General features: G+C 45.4%; 1 protein-coding gene and 1 pseudogene across 9 annotated transcripts; one reads left to right on the top strand and one right to left on the bottom strand.

Moving 5' to 3' along the window:
• The first annotated feature begins 114 nt into the window (after nucleotides 1-114).
• On the top strand, nucleotides 115-4,430 carry Gpr12 (G-protein coupled receptor 12). Of its 9 annotated transcripts, none has more exons than XM_030254133.1 (3): nucleotides 115-693; nucleotides 1,035-1,835; nucleotides 2,455-4,430. In XM_030254133.1, exon 3 carries the CDS (start codon nucleotides 2,470-2,472, stop codon nucleotides 3,472-3,474), a length of 1,005 nt encoding a protein of 334 aa, XP_030109993.1. In that variant the 5' UTR covers nucleotides 115-693; nucleotides 1,035-1,835; nucleotides 2,455-2,469; the 3' UTR covers nucleotides 3,475-4,430. The 9 variants fall into 9 exon arrangements, with proteins under 9 accessions (XP_030109993.1, XP_006504869.1, NP_001345987.1 ...); XM_006504806.4 differs by lacking the exon at nucleotides 115-693 and having other exon boundaries at nucleotides 871-1,148; nucleotides 1,486-1,835; NM_001359058.1 differs by lacking the exon at nucleotides 115-693 and having other exon boundaries at nucleotides 1,341-1,835; nucleotides 2,859-4,430.
• Gm8494 (predicted gene 8494) lies at nucleotides 10,460-11,692 on the bottom strand (annotated as a pseudogene).

Genomic DNA, 16,929 nt, shown 5'->3' with positions numbered 1-16,929 from the left:
ATGTAATGCTCCAGGAGGCCAGAAGAGGGCGTCGTATTCCCTGGAACTGGAGTTGCAGATGGTTGTGAGTCACCTTATACGCGCCTGGAACTGAACCCAGGTCCACTGCAAGAGCAGTCAGAGCATGTAACCACTGAGCCACCTCTCCAGCCCCACATTGCTCATTTCCCATTGCTCTGTTCTAAAAATGCTTCCGCTTATTACAAAGAAATGAAAAGAGACAGGAGCATCCCTTCACAGCAGTACCTGCTACCTGGGATAATGTTGATTTTTGTCTTACCACTGGTCCAGGGTGTGTCTGTGAGTGCTAAGATAATGTCTTCGTGAATTTGTTCACGCAGGCTTTCAAACGGTCCTTGACGCAAGTGATGTCTCCTTTCCATACACACGACTATTAAACTCCATAGAACCTCGTTTCTTAAAGTGTGACCCGCAGGTCGGCATCACCAGCATCTTGGGACTGACGCCGGGACCCCAACCCCAGAACTGCTGGTTTCTAAGTCAAGTTTCAGAAGTGTTGCCGCAGGGAATACAGGACTCAGAAAGAGTCCTGGAGCCTTTTGGGGGACATGAGAAGACTCAGCAGAAAACTCAACAGCTCCACGTGTCCCAAAGCAGAATGTCCAGGGAGAGAGTTCAGAAGCAGTGTGAGAGCTCAGGTTGGGCGGAACGGATCTGCTGCATTATGGCAAGGTCACACCGGGTTTAGTGTGTTGCCTTAGTGAGAAAGGGGGAAGGGGCGGCTAGAGGAAGGTTGTAACCAGGGAGGTGAAGGGAGGGTTTTGGTACCAGGAGCATGACACGGTAGAGACAGCTGCTGATGGATGCGCGCGGGGCTGGGGCTGGGGTGGGGGAACATGGGGTAAAAAGAGATCTAAGACTTGGAGCCTGGTAGGCTGGAGTAGGAATTTCAGTGAGACACAGGGGAGGCAGATGCATCTGATGATAACCCCATATGAAGGGTCCTCAGGATCCTTTGCCTTGCACAACATTGAGGTCACACGGAAATAGGACTTTTCTCCTCCCACCTTTAGGCTGGAGAGCGTGATTAAATTTAAGATCTGATCCGGTTCCAGGATGAGAGACACAGGCTAGTCCTTTTCCGGCAGGCAACCTTCAGGATCTTAACCCTAGACTCCGCGGATGAGGTACAGGAAACAATAAATTAATAAGTGTCACTTGGGTACTTAAATGAATTGGGTTTGGGCCAGTGCCTGAAGGAAGCTTTTGCAAGAATGCCCTAAATGATTTCCACTCGCGAACGGCTCCGAGAGTGCCTAATAAGTGCAGCTGGGCGATCTAAGTAGCAGCAGCTCCTATCCAGTTAAGCGAACGTCCCCAAGGGAACAATAATTTGCAGACCGGCCAACTGCAATCTAAGAGAGGGAGTCGCTTGCTGTTGTAAGTCTCCTCCGCCAGCCCTAACCTGCTTACCCCGCATTCCTCCTGTTCATCCCGAAAACCCGGCCGTTTACAATTCTTTAGGGGAAAGCATAAGAAGCCGAGCCCCAGGGTCAAGGGCGCCTCGGGGAAGCCACAGGATCAAAGTAGGTCGCCAGACTCTCCGGCCGTTCGAGTGGGTCTTCGCATGACTGTTGCAGGCGGGCGTCCACGGTGGCGGGCTCCCGCCCCTCACGCAGCTGCGACCTGCGGGGGCGCGCGCAGCCTCGTGGGGTTCCCGCGGATGCGCGCCCGGCGGGGAGCGCGGAGGGCGGAGAGCCGGGCGCGAGCACCGCAGCTCACCTGCCGCGGGCGCCACCACGGACGTGCCACGCGGGTGGCCCGAGCTATTCGGCAGCACTGAAGGAGCCACCCCTCGGCCAGGGCGTGCCAAGGTGACCCCCGGTAACCCCCTGCCCCGCAGGCTGCGCGTCCCCGCTGCTAGGGGAGCGGTGCCAAATGCATGCATATCTTTCTCTCTGTCTGTCTGGGCACCTCTGTGGTACACACCTACCTTTTTTGTAGCCCTTGCACTCTGAGCGGTGCACATGGGAGAGACTGGGACCCCACCCCTTTGTTTGAGTCTGGAGGTGTGTTTGGGGGTGTGCTCGCGCGTGAGGTATGTTTGGGAAGGGTGGGAGTTTGGGGCCCTTAAAATATTCCACCCTCCTGCAGACTTGTGGCTGCTGGGCGGTGCTCTCTCAGCAGCCCAGATGTCAAACAGTTGTTGGTTTTCGGCATGGGAGATGCAATTAGCCAATGTCGGTTTTCAGCGTTTTGGCAAGTGTGCGAGTGTGCATGTGCCGCCTCGGGAGTCCTGATCCGTGTTTCCCTCAGAGACAAACAGCATTTCGGTTGCAGACTTTAGCTTTTGTTTTTAATTCCTGAAGCTCGTGGCATTTTGACACTGATAGCTGAGCCCAGGGTTGTCTGTCTTTCTCTGTGTGTTTTGCATGATCTTGGATTGGCACCCTACTGTACCCAAACATTAAAAAGCCTGTCTTTCCGTTGAAGAGGACAGGGGTTAAAATGAACGAAGACCCGAAGGTCAATTTAAGCGGGCTGCCTCGGGACTGTATAGATGCCGGTGCTCCAGAGAACATCTCAGCCGCTGTCCCCTCCCAGGGCTCTGTTGCGGAGTCAGAACCCGAGCTCGTTGTCAACCCCTGGGACATTGTCTTGTGCAGCTCAGGAACCCTCATCTGCTGTGAAAATGCCGTTGTGGTCCTTATCATCTTCCACAGCCCCAGCCTGCGAGCCCCCATGTTCCTACTGATAGGCAGCCTGGCTCTTGCAGACCTGCTGGCTGGCCTGGGACTCATCATCAATTTTGTTTTTGCGTACCTGCTTCAGTCAGAAGCCACCAAGCTGGTCACCATCGGACTCATTGTCGCCTCTTTCTCTGCCTCTGTCTGCAGTTTGCTGGCTATTACTGTGGACCGCTACCTCTCGCTATATTACGCCCTGACGTACCACTCCGAGAGGACCGTCACCTTTACCTATGTCATGCTAGTGATGCTCTGGGGAACCTCCATCTGCCTGGGGCTGCTGCCCGTCATGGGCTGGAACTGCTTGAGGGACGAGTCCACCTGCAGCGTGGTCAGACCTCTCACTAAGAACAACGCTGCCATCCTCTCCATCTCCTTCCTCTTCATGTTTGCTCTGATGCTTCAGCTCTACATCCAGATTTGTAAGATTGTGATGAGGCACGCCCATCAGATAGCCCTGCAGCACCACTTCCTGGCTACATCGCACTATGTGACTACCCGGAAAGGGGTCTCGACCCTGGCTCTCATCCTAGGGACCTTTGCTGCCTGCTGGATGCCTTTCACCCTCTATTCCTTGATCGCCGATTACACCTACCCTTCGATCTATACCTATGCCACCCTCCTGCCCGCCACCTACAATTCCATCATCAACCCTGTCATTTACGCTTTCAGAAACCAAGAGATCCAGAAAGCCCTCTGCCTCATTTGCTGTGGGTGCATCCCTTCCTCGCTGTCTCAGAGAGCTCGGTCTCCCAGCGATGTGTAGCAGCCTTCTCCTCATAGGACGCTGCCTCTACCAAGCGCTCCCACCTCCCAGGGCGGCCAGTGATTTCCTTCCTTAAATTCTTTGCACTGGATCTCACAAGCAGAAGCAATGACATCTTTTAGACACGTATTGACAGTGGAAATCATCTTACCAGTGTTTTTTAAAAAAAAAACAAAACAAAACTCGACTTCTCGGCTCAGCATTCTGTTGTTTGGTTTGGGAGTTAGGATTTGTTTGTTTGTTTGCTTGTTTGTTTGTTTGGAGGGTGTAATGGGACCTCATGTGGCCATGAAATTATACAAAAGTCTCGGGATTTTTTAACCTAGGCTTGAAAATAAATCAAAGTTTTAAAGGAAACTGGAGAAGGAAATACTTTTTCTGAAGGAAATACTTTTTTTTTTTTAATCAAGGTAGATCTTCCATTCTGTATGTATCTAACAGGATAGGAGCTTTGCCATATAACCAAAATAGTTTATATAATTACATTTGGAAGGGCTTGTGTTTATTTCTAGGAATTCAGTAATAAGTGACCAGTAACAGAGGCGCGAACTCCTTTCTTTCCTTTCAGCAGTAGTGACTGCTCTTAAGAATCACTTTGCAGTTTCTCTGTGTTACAGTTTGGTATGCATGGTTACCTGTGGTAGTCAGATCACTAATTGCAATATTGCCATGTTAAACCCAGAATTAAAAGAGTCATTTTTTCTTCAATACAGTTTTTGAAATATCCTTTCCAAAGTGAGTCATGAAAAAAATGTTTCCAATTACATATGAGATAGCACTGGTTAGATTTGTCATTGTGATTTTTAAAACTCTAGACTGGTGGTTTTCAGAAAACAAAAGAGAAAATATTAACAGCATCTATTGAAAGAAGATTTTATTTATTTTTAATATATTCTGAGAGAATAAATGGTGTGATACTATTAAGAAATATACAAACATGACTTTTCAAATCTCTATCTATGGATACATTGTTATTCTTACTTAAGATGAGTAGAATTAAGTATTATAAATGGAAAATTTTCTCATTCTGTTGGTAGGGCAAATTGCATCTGAAGCAGGTGGTCTCCTACCTTAACAACTAGGTCTGAGGCACGCCCAGCTAACATGACTGGGGTGTACCAGCTGTGTCCTGTGTGCTCATGCAGGAATGACCATATGTCTGATGGTGAAAAGTTTAATTTCCTTTTACCAGAAGACATCCTCCATGCAACAAGGACTCTGCTGCCTGCTTTCAGAAAGCAAAGGTTTACCTGGGAAATTACTACAAGACGTGACTTAAAACACCATACAGAGTAATTATGTCCAAGTGTCATTTTCTGTGAAAGCAGACAGATGTAAGATACACTGTCCCTCAGTTTGCAATGGGCTCATGGCTGTGTCTATACAGGAAGTGGAAGAATTCCTGAATGGCACATCAAGACCAGTATTTCAGGATCCTTGGTGAGGGGTCATTTGTAATAGGTTCCCCTCAAAGGCTTGTCCCAATCAGTATTTTATGTATTTTATAGATATTATTTTATGTATATGAGTACACTGTAGCTGTACAGATGGTTGTGAGCTTTCATATAGTTGCTGGGAATTGAACTGAGGACCTCTGCTCGCTCTGGCCCAAAGATTTATTTATTATTATATCTAAGTACACTGTAGCTGTCTTCAGACAGCCCCAGAAGAGGACATCAGATCTCATTACAGATGGTTGTGAGCCACCATGTGGTTGCTGGGATTTGAACTCAGGACCTCTGGAAGAACAATCAGAGCTCTTAACCGCTGAGCCATCTCACCAGCCCCTGGCCATGATGATTTCAGGACCAGTCTTCAAAGCCTGCCTGCCAAACCCATTCCTCCAAAGTTGCTTCTCAAGTGGCTCAAGTGAGAAAGCATCTTATACTTGAATCTGTATCTCTTCTCTGAGGCTGCTCATGGCTGCATGAGAGGGATTGAAATACTGAAGAAGTAGGAAAGGATTTTCAGCCCTGTATGATCAACCCCAATCCAGCCAACAGCTTTAAAACATTTATTTTGAATACAATATGGGCGTGGTAAGAAAGAATAGGTTGAGTCTTTTTATTCATTAATTTAAATATCTTATTTATGTATTCATTTTACTTACAACTCACATAGATGTACATATGTGTGCAGGTGTCATGAGAGGCCACAGGTATCCAAATGGCCTGGAGCTGCAGTTACAGCTGGTTGTGAGCTGCCATGTGGATGTTGGGAATAGAACCTGGGTCTTCCACAACAGCAGTCAGTGCTCTTAACCACTGAGCCATCTCTCCAGCCCCAGTCATTTAGCTTAGACTTGAGCAGGAAACTCTCATAATGGGTCCTTAAAGCAACAGATGGCGCTTTATGGGATGGGAGCTCTCCTTTGCACATCTCTGCTAGGGGACACAGGAGTGCAGTCAGTTTTGCCTGGCCCACGTGTGCTCTCAACCCTGAACTTGCTGTTTTACTAGCTTTCCTTTCTTTCTTTTTTAAATGCAACTGTGAAAACACACATTTGTGGTGAGAAAACCGGAGCTCAGAGAGAGGTGAAGAAGCAGGCTGAGGCCTCTGAGAGAGCTGTAGGGTGAGGCTAGAACTGAAGGCAGGCTTTCCATTCTCCCTTCCCTGCCCCTCCATAATGTTGTCTTTGATCCCTTACTCCACAAAGAAAGCTGCCTTTGAACAGGTCGCTGTCACATAATCTGGGTTCTGTCATTAAGAAAAAGGTTCCCATTTGAAATCACACGTGGACCATCAAACCAATGTGGGTAAATGTTTGTGTACACGGGGCACTGGGTGAAATGGTCTTATGGATACGTATTTGGTGGTTGCTTAAAATTTTCTGACATTAATTTGTGTATGAGTGTGTGTGTATGTCTATGTGCGTGCACATGCATGTGTACCATGGTATCAGTATGGAGGTGAGAGGACAGTTTGTGAGCGTCTGTTCTCAGTACTCTCCTTCTATATGTAGATTCTGGGTATTGAACTCCGGTTGTTAGGCTTGGTGGCAAGCGCCTTTTACCTGCTAAGCCATCTTGCTGGCCCAGAGGTTTGAGCCATGTTCTTAAAAAATGCCTGATTTTATTTGAAATGTTTTCTCCAGTTCTTCTTGTTTAAATTTGTGAAGAGTTTTTGAACATAAGTTATTTCCTACAAGGTTTCTTGTCTTTAATAAAGATAATCACTAAGAAATTGGAACCTATTTCAATATAGGTACACGTGTGTAAGGATGTGAATGTGTGCCTGTGCGTGTGTGTTTACATCATGGAAAATTGTCATTCTAGGACACTCTAAGGTAGCAGGGAATCTTTTATTCCATATAATTACAATTCCTACTTACCAAGGAATCTATAATGTTTTCAGTAGAAATAGTTGTATTTGTTAGACAATTTTACAATTTTAACAGACTCCTTAATTAGTCCAGATTATTTGTTTACCCAGGTGGCGACTACTTGAATTCTGTCTCATTTTATCTTTTGACTTCCTTTATCTCCCTCAAGTCTGCTTGATTTTTCCCTCTGTTTTTTTTTTTCTTTCCTTTCCTTTGCTGAGGTTTAAATCCAGAGTTTTGCCCCTGCTAGGCAAGCTCTCTGTCACCGAACTGCACGCCCCAGCTCCATTTGAGTTGCCGATGGTAGAGAGGCCCTTCTCCCTTCATGGTAGCTGAGATGGGGGCCAGGACCCTCCTTACTTAGACACCTAAATCAAAGAGCCAAGTTGGGGAGCAGAAACAGCCATAGATTTCCGCAGGATTCATAGCAGGATAGAGAAACATGGTGCTTAGGAAAGAAGATGGGGGTCAGAAATATTTCACACCCAAAAACGAAGAACAGAGATTTCTTAGAGTTAAAAGGAAACCTATTCACCCGTTACTAAAATATTGGTTGCTGTTAATGTCACCATGTGCATATGTATCACGAGAAGGTGGATAGTGTGCCATTTCACACCGGAAACACCATAGTTTCATATGATGTGAGCTAAATTAGCAGACATATCTGCCTTCTAGAAAATGATGAATGGCGATAAGGGTGTCTGGAATGTTTCTAGAATGTTTCACATTTAAGAGGTGTATGAATCCCCAGAGAATCTTGTTAAAAGTCCAGACTCTGGCCCCTGGACTGTGGCTGAGTTGTGTTACTAACTAACTGGCACCGATTCTCTTCCTGGGAGTCTGTAACTGACACTTTAGAGTCTCACAAAGAAAAGCGCCAAATTTTCAATGTTTGCAAAATGTAAACAGAATATGTAAGTGTCACACAATAAATACACGTTTACGTGTTTATTCTCATGAGGTTTAGTGAATAAACAGAATGTGTCCAAAGGGCGTGAACCTCAACCTTTCCGAGAGTTTCCCATCATGCAACGGTGGAGCGGGGACCGCTTGGGTTCCATGCCAGCACCTCACTGTTTATTATCTAATTGTCATGGTCTGAAGGCAGGGATTTCTGGAACCTCCACCGTGTGTGTGTGTGTGTGTGTGTGTGTGTGTGTGTCTTCGGGTGCTGCACACATGAATTTATCTTGGGGTAATTAAGATGAAAACCTTTGCTCTCTGGGCTCAGCCCTCCATCTGAATTCACCACAAAGCAATCTCTCTTGATAGGGACATCAAAGACATTTTAAGCTACCTCACTTCCATTTGACATTTATCTGTAACCTTTTCTTTTGCAGAATTACAAATTCTATTAACCTTAACCAGAAACATTTGATCTACTGTGCTTCCTTTCTGTCCAAAGAGGTGAGAGTTTCACATTTTATTTTCTCAGACAGCAGTGGGTGAGGAGAGTGCCAGCACACAGCTGAAATATCTCCTCTGTAGAAAACAGTTTTTAAAATGATCTAGGTTTGGGGGGAGGGGTTTGTGTGTGTGTGTGTTTGTTTTGTTTTTTTTCTGGATTTGTTTTTTTTGTTGTTGTTGTTTTGTTTTGTTTTTGAGACAGCATCTTGCTATGTTGTCCAGGCTAGAATCTGATTTCCCCCCCTAGATTTCAAGTCCAGTATGAAAGTGCAGGCCTGCGACGCTGAGGCAGGAGGATCATGAGTCTAAAGCTATCCTGGGCTACATAGCAAGAACCTTCTTCTCTCCATGAATCATATTCTAGAGTTGGGTACCAACTAATAGACTTTTCACTTGAAAATAAGTTTAGAGGAGAAATGAAAATATTCACTTGGGCACAGATTATCTTGGTATTTGGTTCTTTGGACAAATTATTTTGAGTAGATTATTTTAAGCACACACATACACACCATCACTACCACCACCACCACCACCACCAATTTGAGTAGAATATTCTAAATACACACACACACACACACACACACACACACACACACACACACACACCATTACCATCACTACCACCACTACCAAAACAAAACAAAACAAAACCTTATGGAATTTTCAGTAAAGTTTGGAGTTGTATTTCTTAACCAAACAACACATTTTGAGTCTAGGGGAGTCCCACTTGGGTGGCTGAAAATGTAAACTTTTCCTACAGGGAGAGAGGCAGTGACCAGTCTTCTACATACATCCTGAGGTTATTGGGATAAATGAGAGAGAGAGAGAGAGAGAGAGAGAGAGAGAGAGAGAGAGAGAGAGAGAGAGAGAGAGAGAGAGATGCTTCTGATACAACTGTAGCCTCCTTTTAAGGGCCTTTTGAACCACAGTAAATTTATTCTTGGATTCTACAGTCTACTGCTTGAAAAGGAACCAATAAAGTTGAATTTTTCTAAATCAAACATGAATCTGGGTCAAGGTATTTTTGTAAACTGAGACTGTGAACTCTCCTTCAACGTGTAGCAGTATTTTCAAGCTTGGGTTTTTCTCATTGCATTAGAATTCTGTTTTGTCTGGCCCTAGCGTCTGGAGGTAGAGACGCTTCCTAATCCTAGGAGTTATAGTCACTTTTTTTTTTTTTTTTTTTTTTTTTTTGGTTTTTCGAGACAGGGTTTCTCTGTATAGCCCTGGTTGTCCTGGAACTCACTTTGTAGACCAGGCTGGCCTCGAACTCAGAAATCCGCCTGCCTCTGCCTCCCAAGTGCTGTGATTAAAGGCGTGTGCCACCACTGCCCGGCTATAGTCACATTTTTATCTTGAAAAGAAATGTTGAGGTTGGCTGGGGAAATAGCTTAGTGGTTAAAAACATATACTGCTCTTCCAGAGGAACTGAGTTCTTTCCCAGAGCCTATGTCAGTTGGCTCACAAGCACCTGAAACTCCAGCTCCCTGCGATTGGGTGCTCTCTTCTGGCCACTGTGGGCACTGCACTCATGTGCACATATCCACACAGACCTCACACATACACATAATTAAAAATCTTTGGAAAAAATAGTTGTTGAACATTATTGCTTTCTCCTTCAAGGAAAATCACCCACAAATTACCTAAATCATTTATTTTTTTATTTAATTGTATCCATTTCTGGTTATTTTCCCAATATTTATTCTTCCTTTGAACATTTCCTGGCATCACTCACTAACAGAATACTTCATGGCCAGAGAGAACCATGAGTTACTTAGTGTTGTGCTGAACAGTGGCTCTTTGAGGGTGGCCCATGACTACCACCACCATCACCACAATCACTACCACCATCACCATCACCATCACCATCACCATCACCATTTTATTGGGACATACTCCAGTGATACTACAGACTGACCCCAGACTTACTGCTTAAAACTCAGAGGGTGGAGCCCTATGACCCATGGTTAGCACCCCATGCATTTCTGATGTGCACTAGTTTAAGGACTGAATTCCAGTGTCATATGAGGTTGCTGGTGACATTAACATCTCTGTACTCCAGGGAACCTCTGCGGTCATTCTGCCACATCGGTGCCAAGCAGCCCTTGGAAATGAATGTGATATGATATCAGCTTGTAGATTTTATCAGCTTGTAGATTTCTTTCTTTCTTTTTTTTTTTTTTAAACCAAAAAAAAAAAATTTTTTTTTTTTTCATTTAAAAAAGTTTTAGGTCACATAAAACAAGGCAACATTTACTCCTTCTTCTCGTCTTCTGGCACTGGGTCTGTGGGCGGCTCCTCCACTGTGGCGCTGTTGCTCTCTGAGCCCGTGTTACTGTCACTGGTCCCTTCCACCTCCATGCTGTCAACCCCCTCCTGCCCACTCTCCTTGTCCTCAGGAGTAGACGTGCCTTCTTCACCATTCTGCTGGCTCTCTGCTGTGTCTTCAAGGTGTGTCTCCTCTGTCTCCATCGGGATGCTCTCCTCATCCTTCTTCTCCTCGGCTTTGTTCGCCACTTGCTCTTCCTCAGGGGCGATGCTGCTCTGACCGCGCTCAGCCTGCTCTGCTGCCTCCTTCTCCCTCTCCTCCTGCCTCTTGCGGGCCTGTTCCTCCGCCTGTGCGATCTCAGCTGCAATCTTCTCCATGTCTACTTCCACCTTCAGACCACATAACCTTTTAAGTTCATTGTTAAAGGAGTCCGTGCTTTCCAGGAATTTCCTCTTCTTTTCCTGGTGTCGTTCCTCTATCTGAAGGAGCTCGGCTTCTAGTTTCCGCTGATGAACCATTAAAGACTGAACCTGTCGCTTGAGGACCTGCATTCTAGCTGTTGTGACAACCGACCGCACATCAGGTACCACACTCTCACTGAGGATCTCACTGATGAGACGGTGGTTTCTCTGGAAACGGGCAGTGCCTGTGTGCTTCATTGAAAAGCCATTATCATAGTCGTCTGGATCCTCAGCAGGCTGAATGCTCATGTAAGGTTCTCCTTTCTCCATGCGAGACTGTCTCTGTCGACTTTCTTCCTCTAATGCAGCTTCCGCACGACTTTTTGCATTAATATAGGCAAGGTACACAGGGGAATTATGGTAGGCCTTCATAGACTCATTGTACTCTATCTTTTCTGCTTCGTATTCGTTTAAGTATTCTTGCTTCTCTTCATCAGTGAGATCTCGCCACATGCCACCAATAATCTTGCCAATCTCCCACAACTTTAGGTCAGGGTTGGAAGCCTTTACTTGGTCCTAGACCTTTCTGCTGTACCTCATGTAGGGCATCAGCGGCTTATCTGGTGGCTTTGGAGGCTTTGGAATCGTAATGCCAGAGGACGCCGTGACCCGGCTGTTGGTGCCCGGGTTCCCTCCCAGCCTGTAGTTGTTGTAGGCGAGATGACTGTATGGATTGTATCCCACAAACCCTGGTGTGCTGGGCATTTGTGTTGCAGGAGCTGGGGTGGGAGGTGGGGCATAAGATGGTCTCTTTGACATTTTGGAAGATTAAGTTCTCAGTTCCTTAAGAATGAATCTGAGACACCGCGGGCCGCTTCGCTTCCCTTTGTCAGCTTGTAGATTTCTGCTCACACTCAGTCATATCCAGGGACCGTACTGCTATCCTTGAGCTGGGGCTGCCTTTGGAGAGACCCCTCGTCCTTCTATATCTGTCTTTGGTCCTTATCTGTGATGGGAGAGCATATCAATCCGTACCTCCTGGAGTTGCTGAAATGATTCCCTGAGATCTGGGCATCTCACTCAAGGATGAATGGGAGCAATATTAGTAATTGACAAGCCTTGCGGGGAGGGGGGTGGAATGACAGTTGCAATGCACATCACTGCACATTTACCATGGAAAGCAACATCCCAGCAGAAATGTGTAATTCAGGTGCTTCTGGACTTAGAACAGGGATATGACTGATTAAAAAGGGGGAGTGGATATACTGGACCCACCTGACCTATCACCTGTCTGTACTGTGCGCATCAAACATTTATCACGTCTTGTCTCACCTAAGATTGAGATGGGTTCATGAAGTCATGCTCAGTTTAGCAAACCGGAACTCGCCAGCTCAGAGAGGAAAATGCCAGTTGGGCAGGAGGCAAAGCAACAGCAGTGGGTTTAAGTCCTGGGCTCCAAGCCCATCTCTGGGATGGCTTCACATCTTAGAATGCACATCTGAGCTGCTCACGTTAGGAGAGCCGGGAGGAAGCCCAATTGGCTACAGATGAAGTGTGTCTATGTGTGTGCACATGTGTTTGAATATGTGTGGGCATGCATGTGTGTCTGTGTGTCTGTGTATATGTATATATGTATATAAGTAAGTCTGTGCATAGGCATGTTACATGTATATCTGCATATATATATATGCATGTATGTGTAAACATGTGTGCATGCACGTGATTCTGTGTATGTGTATATATGTGCATATGTGTATGTGGGTGTGTCTGCATATGCATATGTACATGTATGCCTCATATGTATTATGAATGTATGTTTGTTCATGCATCCATGTGTGCACATGTGTGTGTACTCTCACTTACCTTTGGTAATGAAAAACTATTGAGGATGTGTAAAATAGAGATTACTTTTCGTGCAAGAAAAAAATGAAATATGATTAGAAGGATAGTATCAGATTCCAGAATGTAGGCAGCACACACTCAGCTCTTCCAAACTTGCATTTTTATGTTTTATTTTTCAAAAGAGATCATTTAATAATTAGTGATTTTTTTCATGACATGTTCGTGAATATTTTGGATCTATAACTTTAGCTAGAAAATGCTTAGTCTAGAGTGGTCAAAACGAGATGACTCAATTGAAAAGTTGATCAGGGGCTGGAGAGATGGCTCAGCAGTTAACAGCACTGGCTGCCCTTCCAGAAGTCCTGAGTTCTGTTCCCAGCACCCACATGGCAGCTCACAATTTTCTGTAACTGCAGTTCCAGGGGATCTGGCACCCTTGTACAGACATACATGCAGGCAAAACACTAATGCACATAAATAAAATCTTAAAATGAAAAAAAAAAAGCTTGGCCAGCTGTAGTTTCTGCTTATTGATCACCTAGGAAACAGAAGGGCTTTCTGATGAAACTTGCCTGCGTACACCTTACTGCTGTAGCTACTGAGCATCTGAAGGCCAATTGGAACAGTTGAGGAACGTCACCTTTATTTGTACTTAATTTTAACCCACTTACGTTTAAAAACCACACCAGGCTGCAAGCTGCTGCACTGGGAAGAACATATCTAGGTATAAACGAAATATTTCTTTTTTTTTTTTTCCGGTTTTTTGAAACAGGGTTTCTCTGTATAGCCCTGGCTGTCCTGGAACTCACTTTGTAGACCAGGCTACCTCGAACTCATAAATCCGCCTGCCTCTGCCTCCCAAGTGCTGGGATTAAAGGCATGTGCCACCACGCCCGGCTATGAAATATTTCATGGAGACATCTCTAAGAGATTTTTAAAAATGGTTTTATGTATTTGAGTGGTTTATCTGTAATGTATATCTGTGTACCATGTGCAAGCAGTGCCCACAAAGGCCAGAAGGAGGCATCATATCTTCTGGAACTGGAATTTCAGATGATTGTGAGCCACCATGTGGGTACTGGGGACAGTCTCTTCCTTGAGAAGAACAGCCAGTGTTGTTATTATCTGAACCATCTCTCTAAGCCCCAGGAGATTATTTTTTACAGTAAACCCAGCAATATTATTTTTTGGAAGCCTGGTTTCTGCCTGTTGGTCTCCCTTATCACTCTACCAGCTTGAAGTTAGATACTCCATCTGTTTTAAGAAAAATTTAACATTCAGAGATGTCAAATCTATGCAATAGACAAATCTGGAGCAATTGTCACTTTGGAGGATAACTGTAACTCTGGAAGTTTCACCGTAGCCCTTTAAAAATAATAGCTTTTGCCTCCCAGTCTTCCTTTAAATCGAATTAATTTGTAGAAAGTAAAATGAGCCACAACCATTCCTGGAGCCATTCCTGGTGATAATTCTGGGCTGAGGGCCAGGGCCACTTGTTCCTGCTTCAGGGTAGGCATCCATCTTTGTGCTCATAAGCTGTGCCCAGAGCTGCTTATTCCGATATGTTGGATGCAGAATTGGACTGGGCTCAAGCTGGCTCCCTGGGGAGACTCCAGGGTCCCTTATCCCCTGTCAATCAACCTCTGAGACAACTCTATTCCCAGATTTAAAGTCTTCATTGTGGCTCTTTAAATCCAAGCAGGCTTCTGGCAATGTTGACTGCAAACATGCCTATTACGTGTTGATGGAGACCCTAAGTGGATTCAACCCCAACCTGTGCCAGGTGTCAGAGGCAGCTTTTCATTTAGTATCCGATTCCAGGAAAGAGCAGTGGCCAAGGACTCGTGAGGGTCACATGACAGGGAGTCTGTAGAACAGGGAGGGAGGGATGTGTGGGAGGCTAGAATTAGAAGCAGTGCTGTTAGCCCAGAACCATTTGTATCCTGGGATTGGTGGCTAAGGTGGCCCCAGACCAGGAGGGCCTAAGAAAAAGTGGGAAGAGTTTGGGGCAAGGACTCTCCTATTATGTGCAAGATGCTGGGTTCAGTCTCTCAAAACAAGAAAAAGGCAAAAAACCAGACCTTTGGTTTAACAGCAGAAAGAAAGCATCATTAAAACTGGGAACACTGCCAGAAGGTGGTGGCACACACCTTTAACTGCAGCGTTTGAGAAGCAGAGATAGGCAGATCTTTGTGAGTTCAAGGCAAGCTGGTCTACAGAGTGAGTTCCAGGACAGCTCAGGCTACAAAGAGAAAGCCTTTGGCAAAAAAAACAAACAAACAAGCAAACAATGAAAACAATAAAAAAATAAAGAAGAAGCCTTAAGAAGGCAGTGTGCACTTTTGTTACATTGTTACAAGAACCTGATTAGAATTGTTTTGTATAAGCAATTGTAAATATTTTAATTTATTATTTGATTTGTATTATGTATTATTACATTTGTGTGTTTCTGTGTATGTGTGTGTGAGTGTGTGCATGTGTGTGTGTCTGTGTATGTGTGTGTGTGTGTGTGTGTGTGTGTGTGTGTGTGTGTGTCTGTGTGTACACGCACACCCATCACAGCACACTGGTTAAGGTTAGGAACTGGCTGTCTCCTTTCATCCCCTGAGCTCTTCAGATAACAGGGTCGTCATGTTTCCAGAAAGCTGCTTTCCCCACTCACCAGCTCAAACACTTGCATTTTACAGGTTCCTTCTTAGTTGATTTAGTTTCCTGTTTCTTTCCTAAACCAGGAGGATTTTGAGCCAAGCTAGATAGGTCCTCTAGCTCCAAGCAGCAACCCCAGCTCCAGAAATCAATTTACATGAATGGAAATTTGTGCAAAGATTTATGGGACCCATGCCACAGGTGAAGCAGCAAATGAATAATATTTTCTTGTACTCCAGAAAATGAATTCTGATTTTCCCCTCTGAGAATTGATCTCGGTTTAAGAATATTTCCACTTTCCACCCAAAACTTATTCTTTCTACAAGAAATGCAGGGATTGGGGGATGGAGGGAATGGCCAATCATTAACCATCTCAACTTGAGACCCATCCCATGGACAAGCCCTAATCCCTGACACTTAGTGATTCTCTGTTATGCTTGCAGGCAGGAGTCTAGCATGGCTATCCTCTGAGAGGCTCCAGCCACCAACCAAGTCACACAGATGTAGGCACCCACAGCCAAACAGTGGATGGAGTTTGGAAACTCTAATGGAAGAATAAGAGGAAGGAAGGCAGCCCCTAAGCAGATAGAAAATTCACAGGAAGACCAACAGAACCAACTAACCTGCACCCTTGGGTCTCTCAGAGGCTGAACCACAAACCGAAGAACATACACAGACCGGACATAGCCGTCCCTGCTCGTATGTAGCTGATGTGCGCTTGGTCTTCATGTGGGTCCCAAACAAATGGAAAGGGAGCTATCTGAAAGGCTGTTGCCTGTACGTGGGATATGTTCTATCTGGGCTGCCTTGTCTGGCCTCAGTGGGAGAGGAAGTGCCTAGCCTCTCAGAGACCCAGAGGGCCCCCACCATCTCAGAGGAGAAGGGAAGGGAAAAGGATTGTGGGAAGGGGTGACCAGGAGGGCAGCAGTGAGCAGGATGTAAAGTGAATAATTAAAAAACATCCTCCAGCCAGTGAGATTTCTCAGCTGGTCAGGGTACTTGTTGCTAAACCTGACAGGCAGTCTGAGTTTGATCCCTGGAACGCTCATGATGGAAGAAGAGAGCTGACTCCTGCAAGTTCTTCTCTGATCTCCACACCTGCCCTATAGCAGGGTGTCTGCCCACTCTAGATCCCTGCCTCTGCTTCCTGAACGCTGGGATTAAAGGCATGTGCCACCACGCTCACCCAGACTGCTTCTCTTTTTTAATTTCCAGGAGCTGTTAAGCAAAATTCTCTGTTTTAATTTGAAATAAATTATTTGAGGGTCTGGAGAGAAAGGGCTCAGCTGTTTAGAATATTTGCTGTTCTACCTGAGAGTCTGAGTTTGGTTTCCAGCATCCGCGCTGGACAGCTCAAAACTGTCTGTAACCTTCTCCTGGATTCCTTCGGCACCTGGACACGTGTGGCAGAAATACAGAGGTATTTCTGGAGTTAACTGTGTCTCTCTTTTATTCAGAACTGGGGTGAGTCCATGAGGTTTAACGCCCCCCACAAGCAGAAGCAGGTGCCTGCCCGTGACTCTGGGAGGGAGGTCACCATCCCCACAGTTCATGTGGGCATCATTTGA

Source organism: Mus musculus, chromosome 5 (genome assembly GCF_000001635.26).
Source record: "Mus musculus strain C57BL/6J chromosome 5, GRCm38.p6 C57BL/6J".
Taxonomy (NCBI): Eukaryota; Metazoa; Chordata; class Mammalia; order Rodentia; family Muridae; genus Mus; species Mus musculus.
This window is presented reverse-complemented; position numbering and strand designations above follow the sequence as displayed.

Coding starts and splice junctions, on each gene's coding strand:
- Gpr12 (XM_030254133.1), top strand. CDS start 2,470: ATGAACGAAGACCCGAAGGTCAATTTAAGCGGGCTGCCTCGGGACTGT.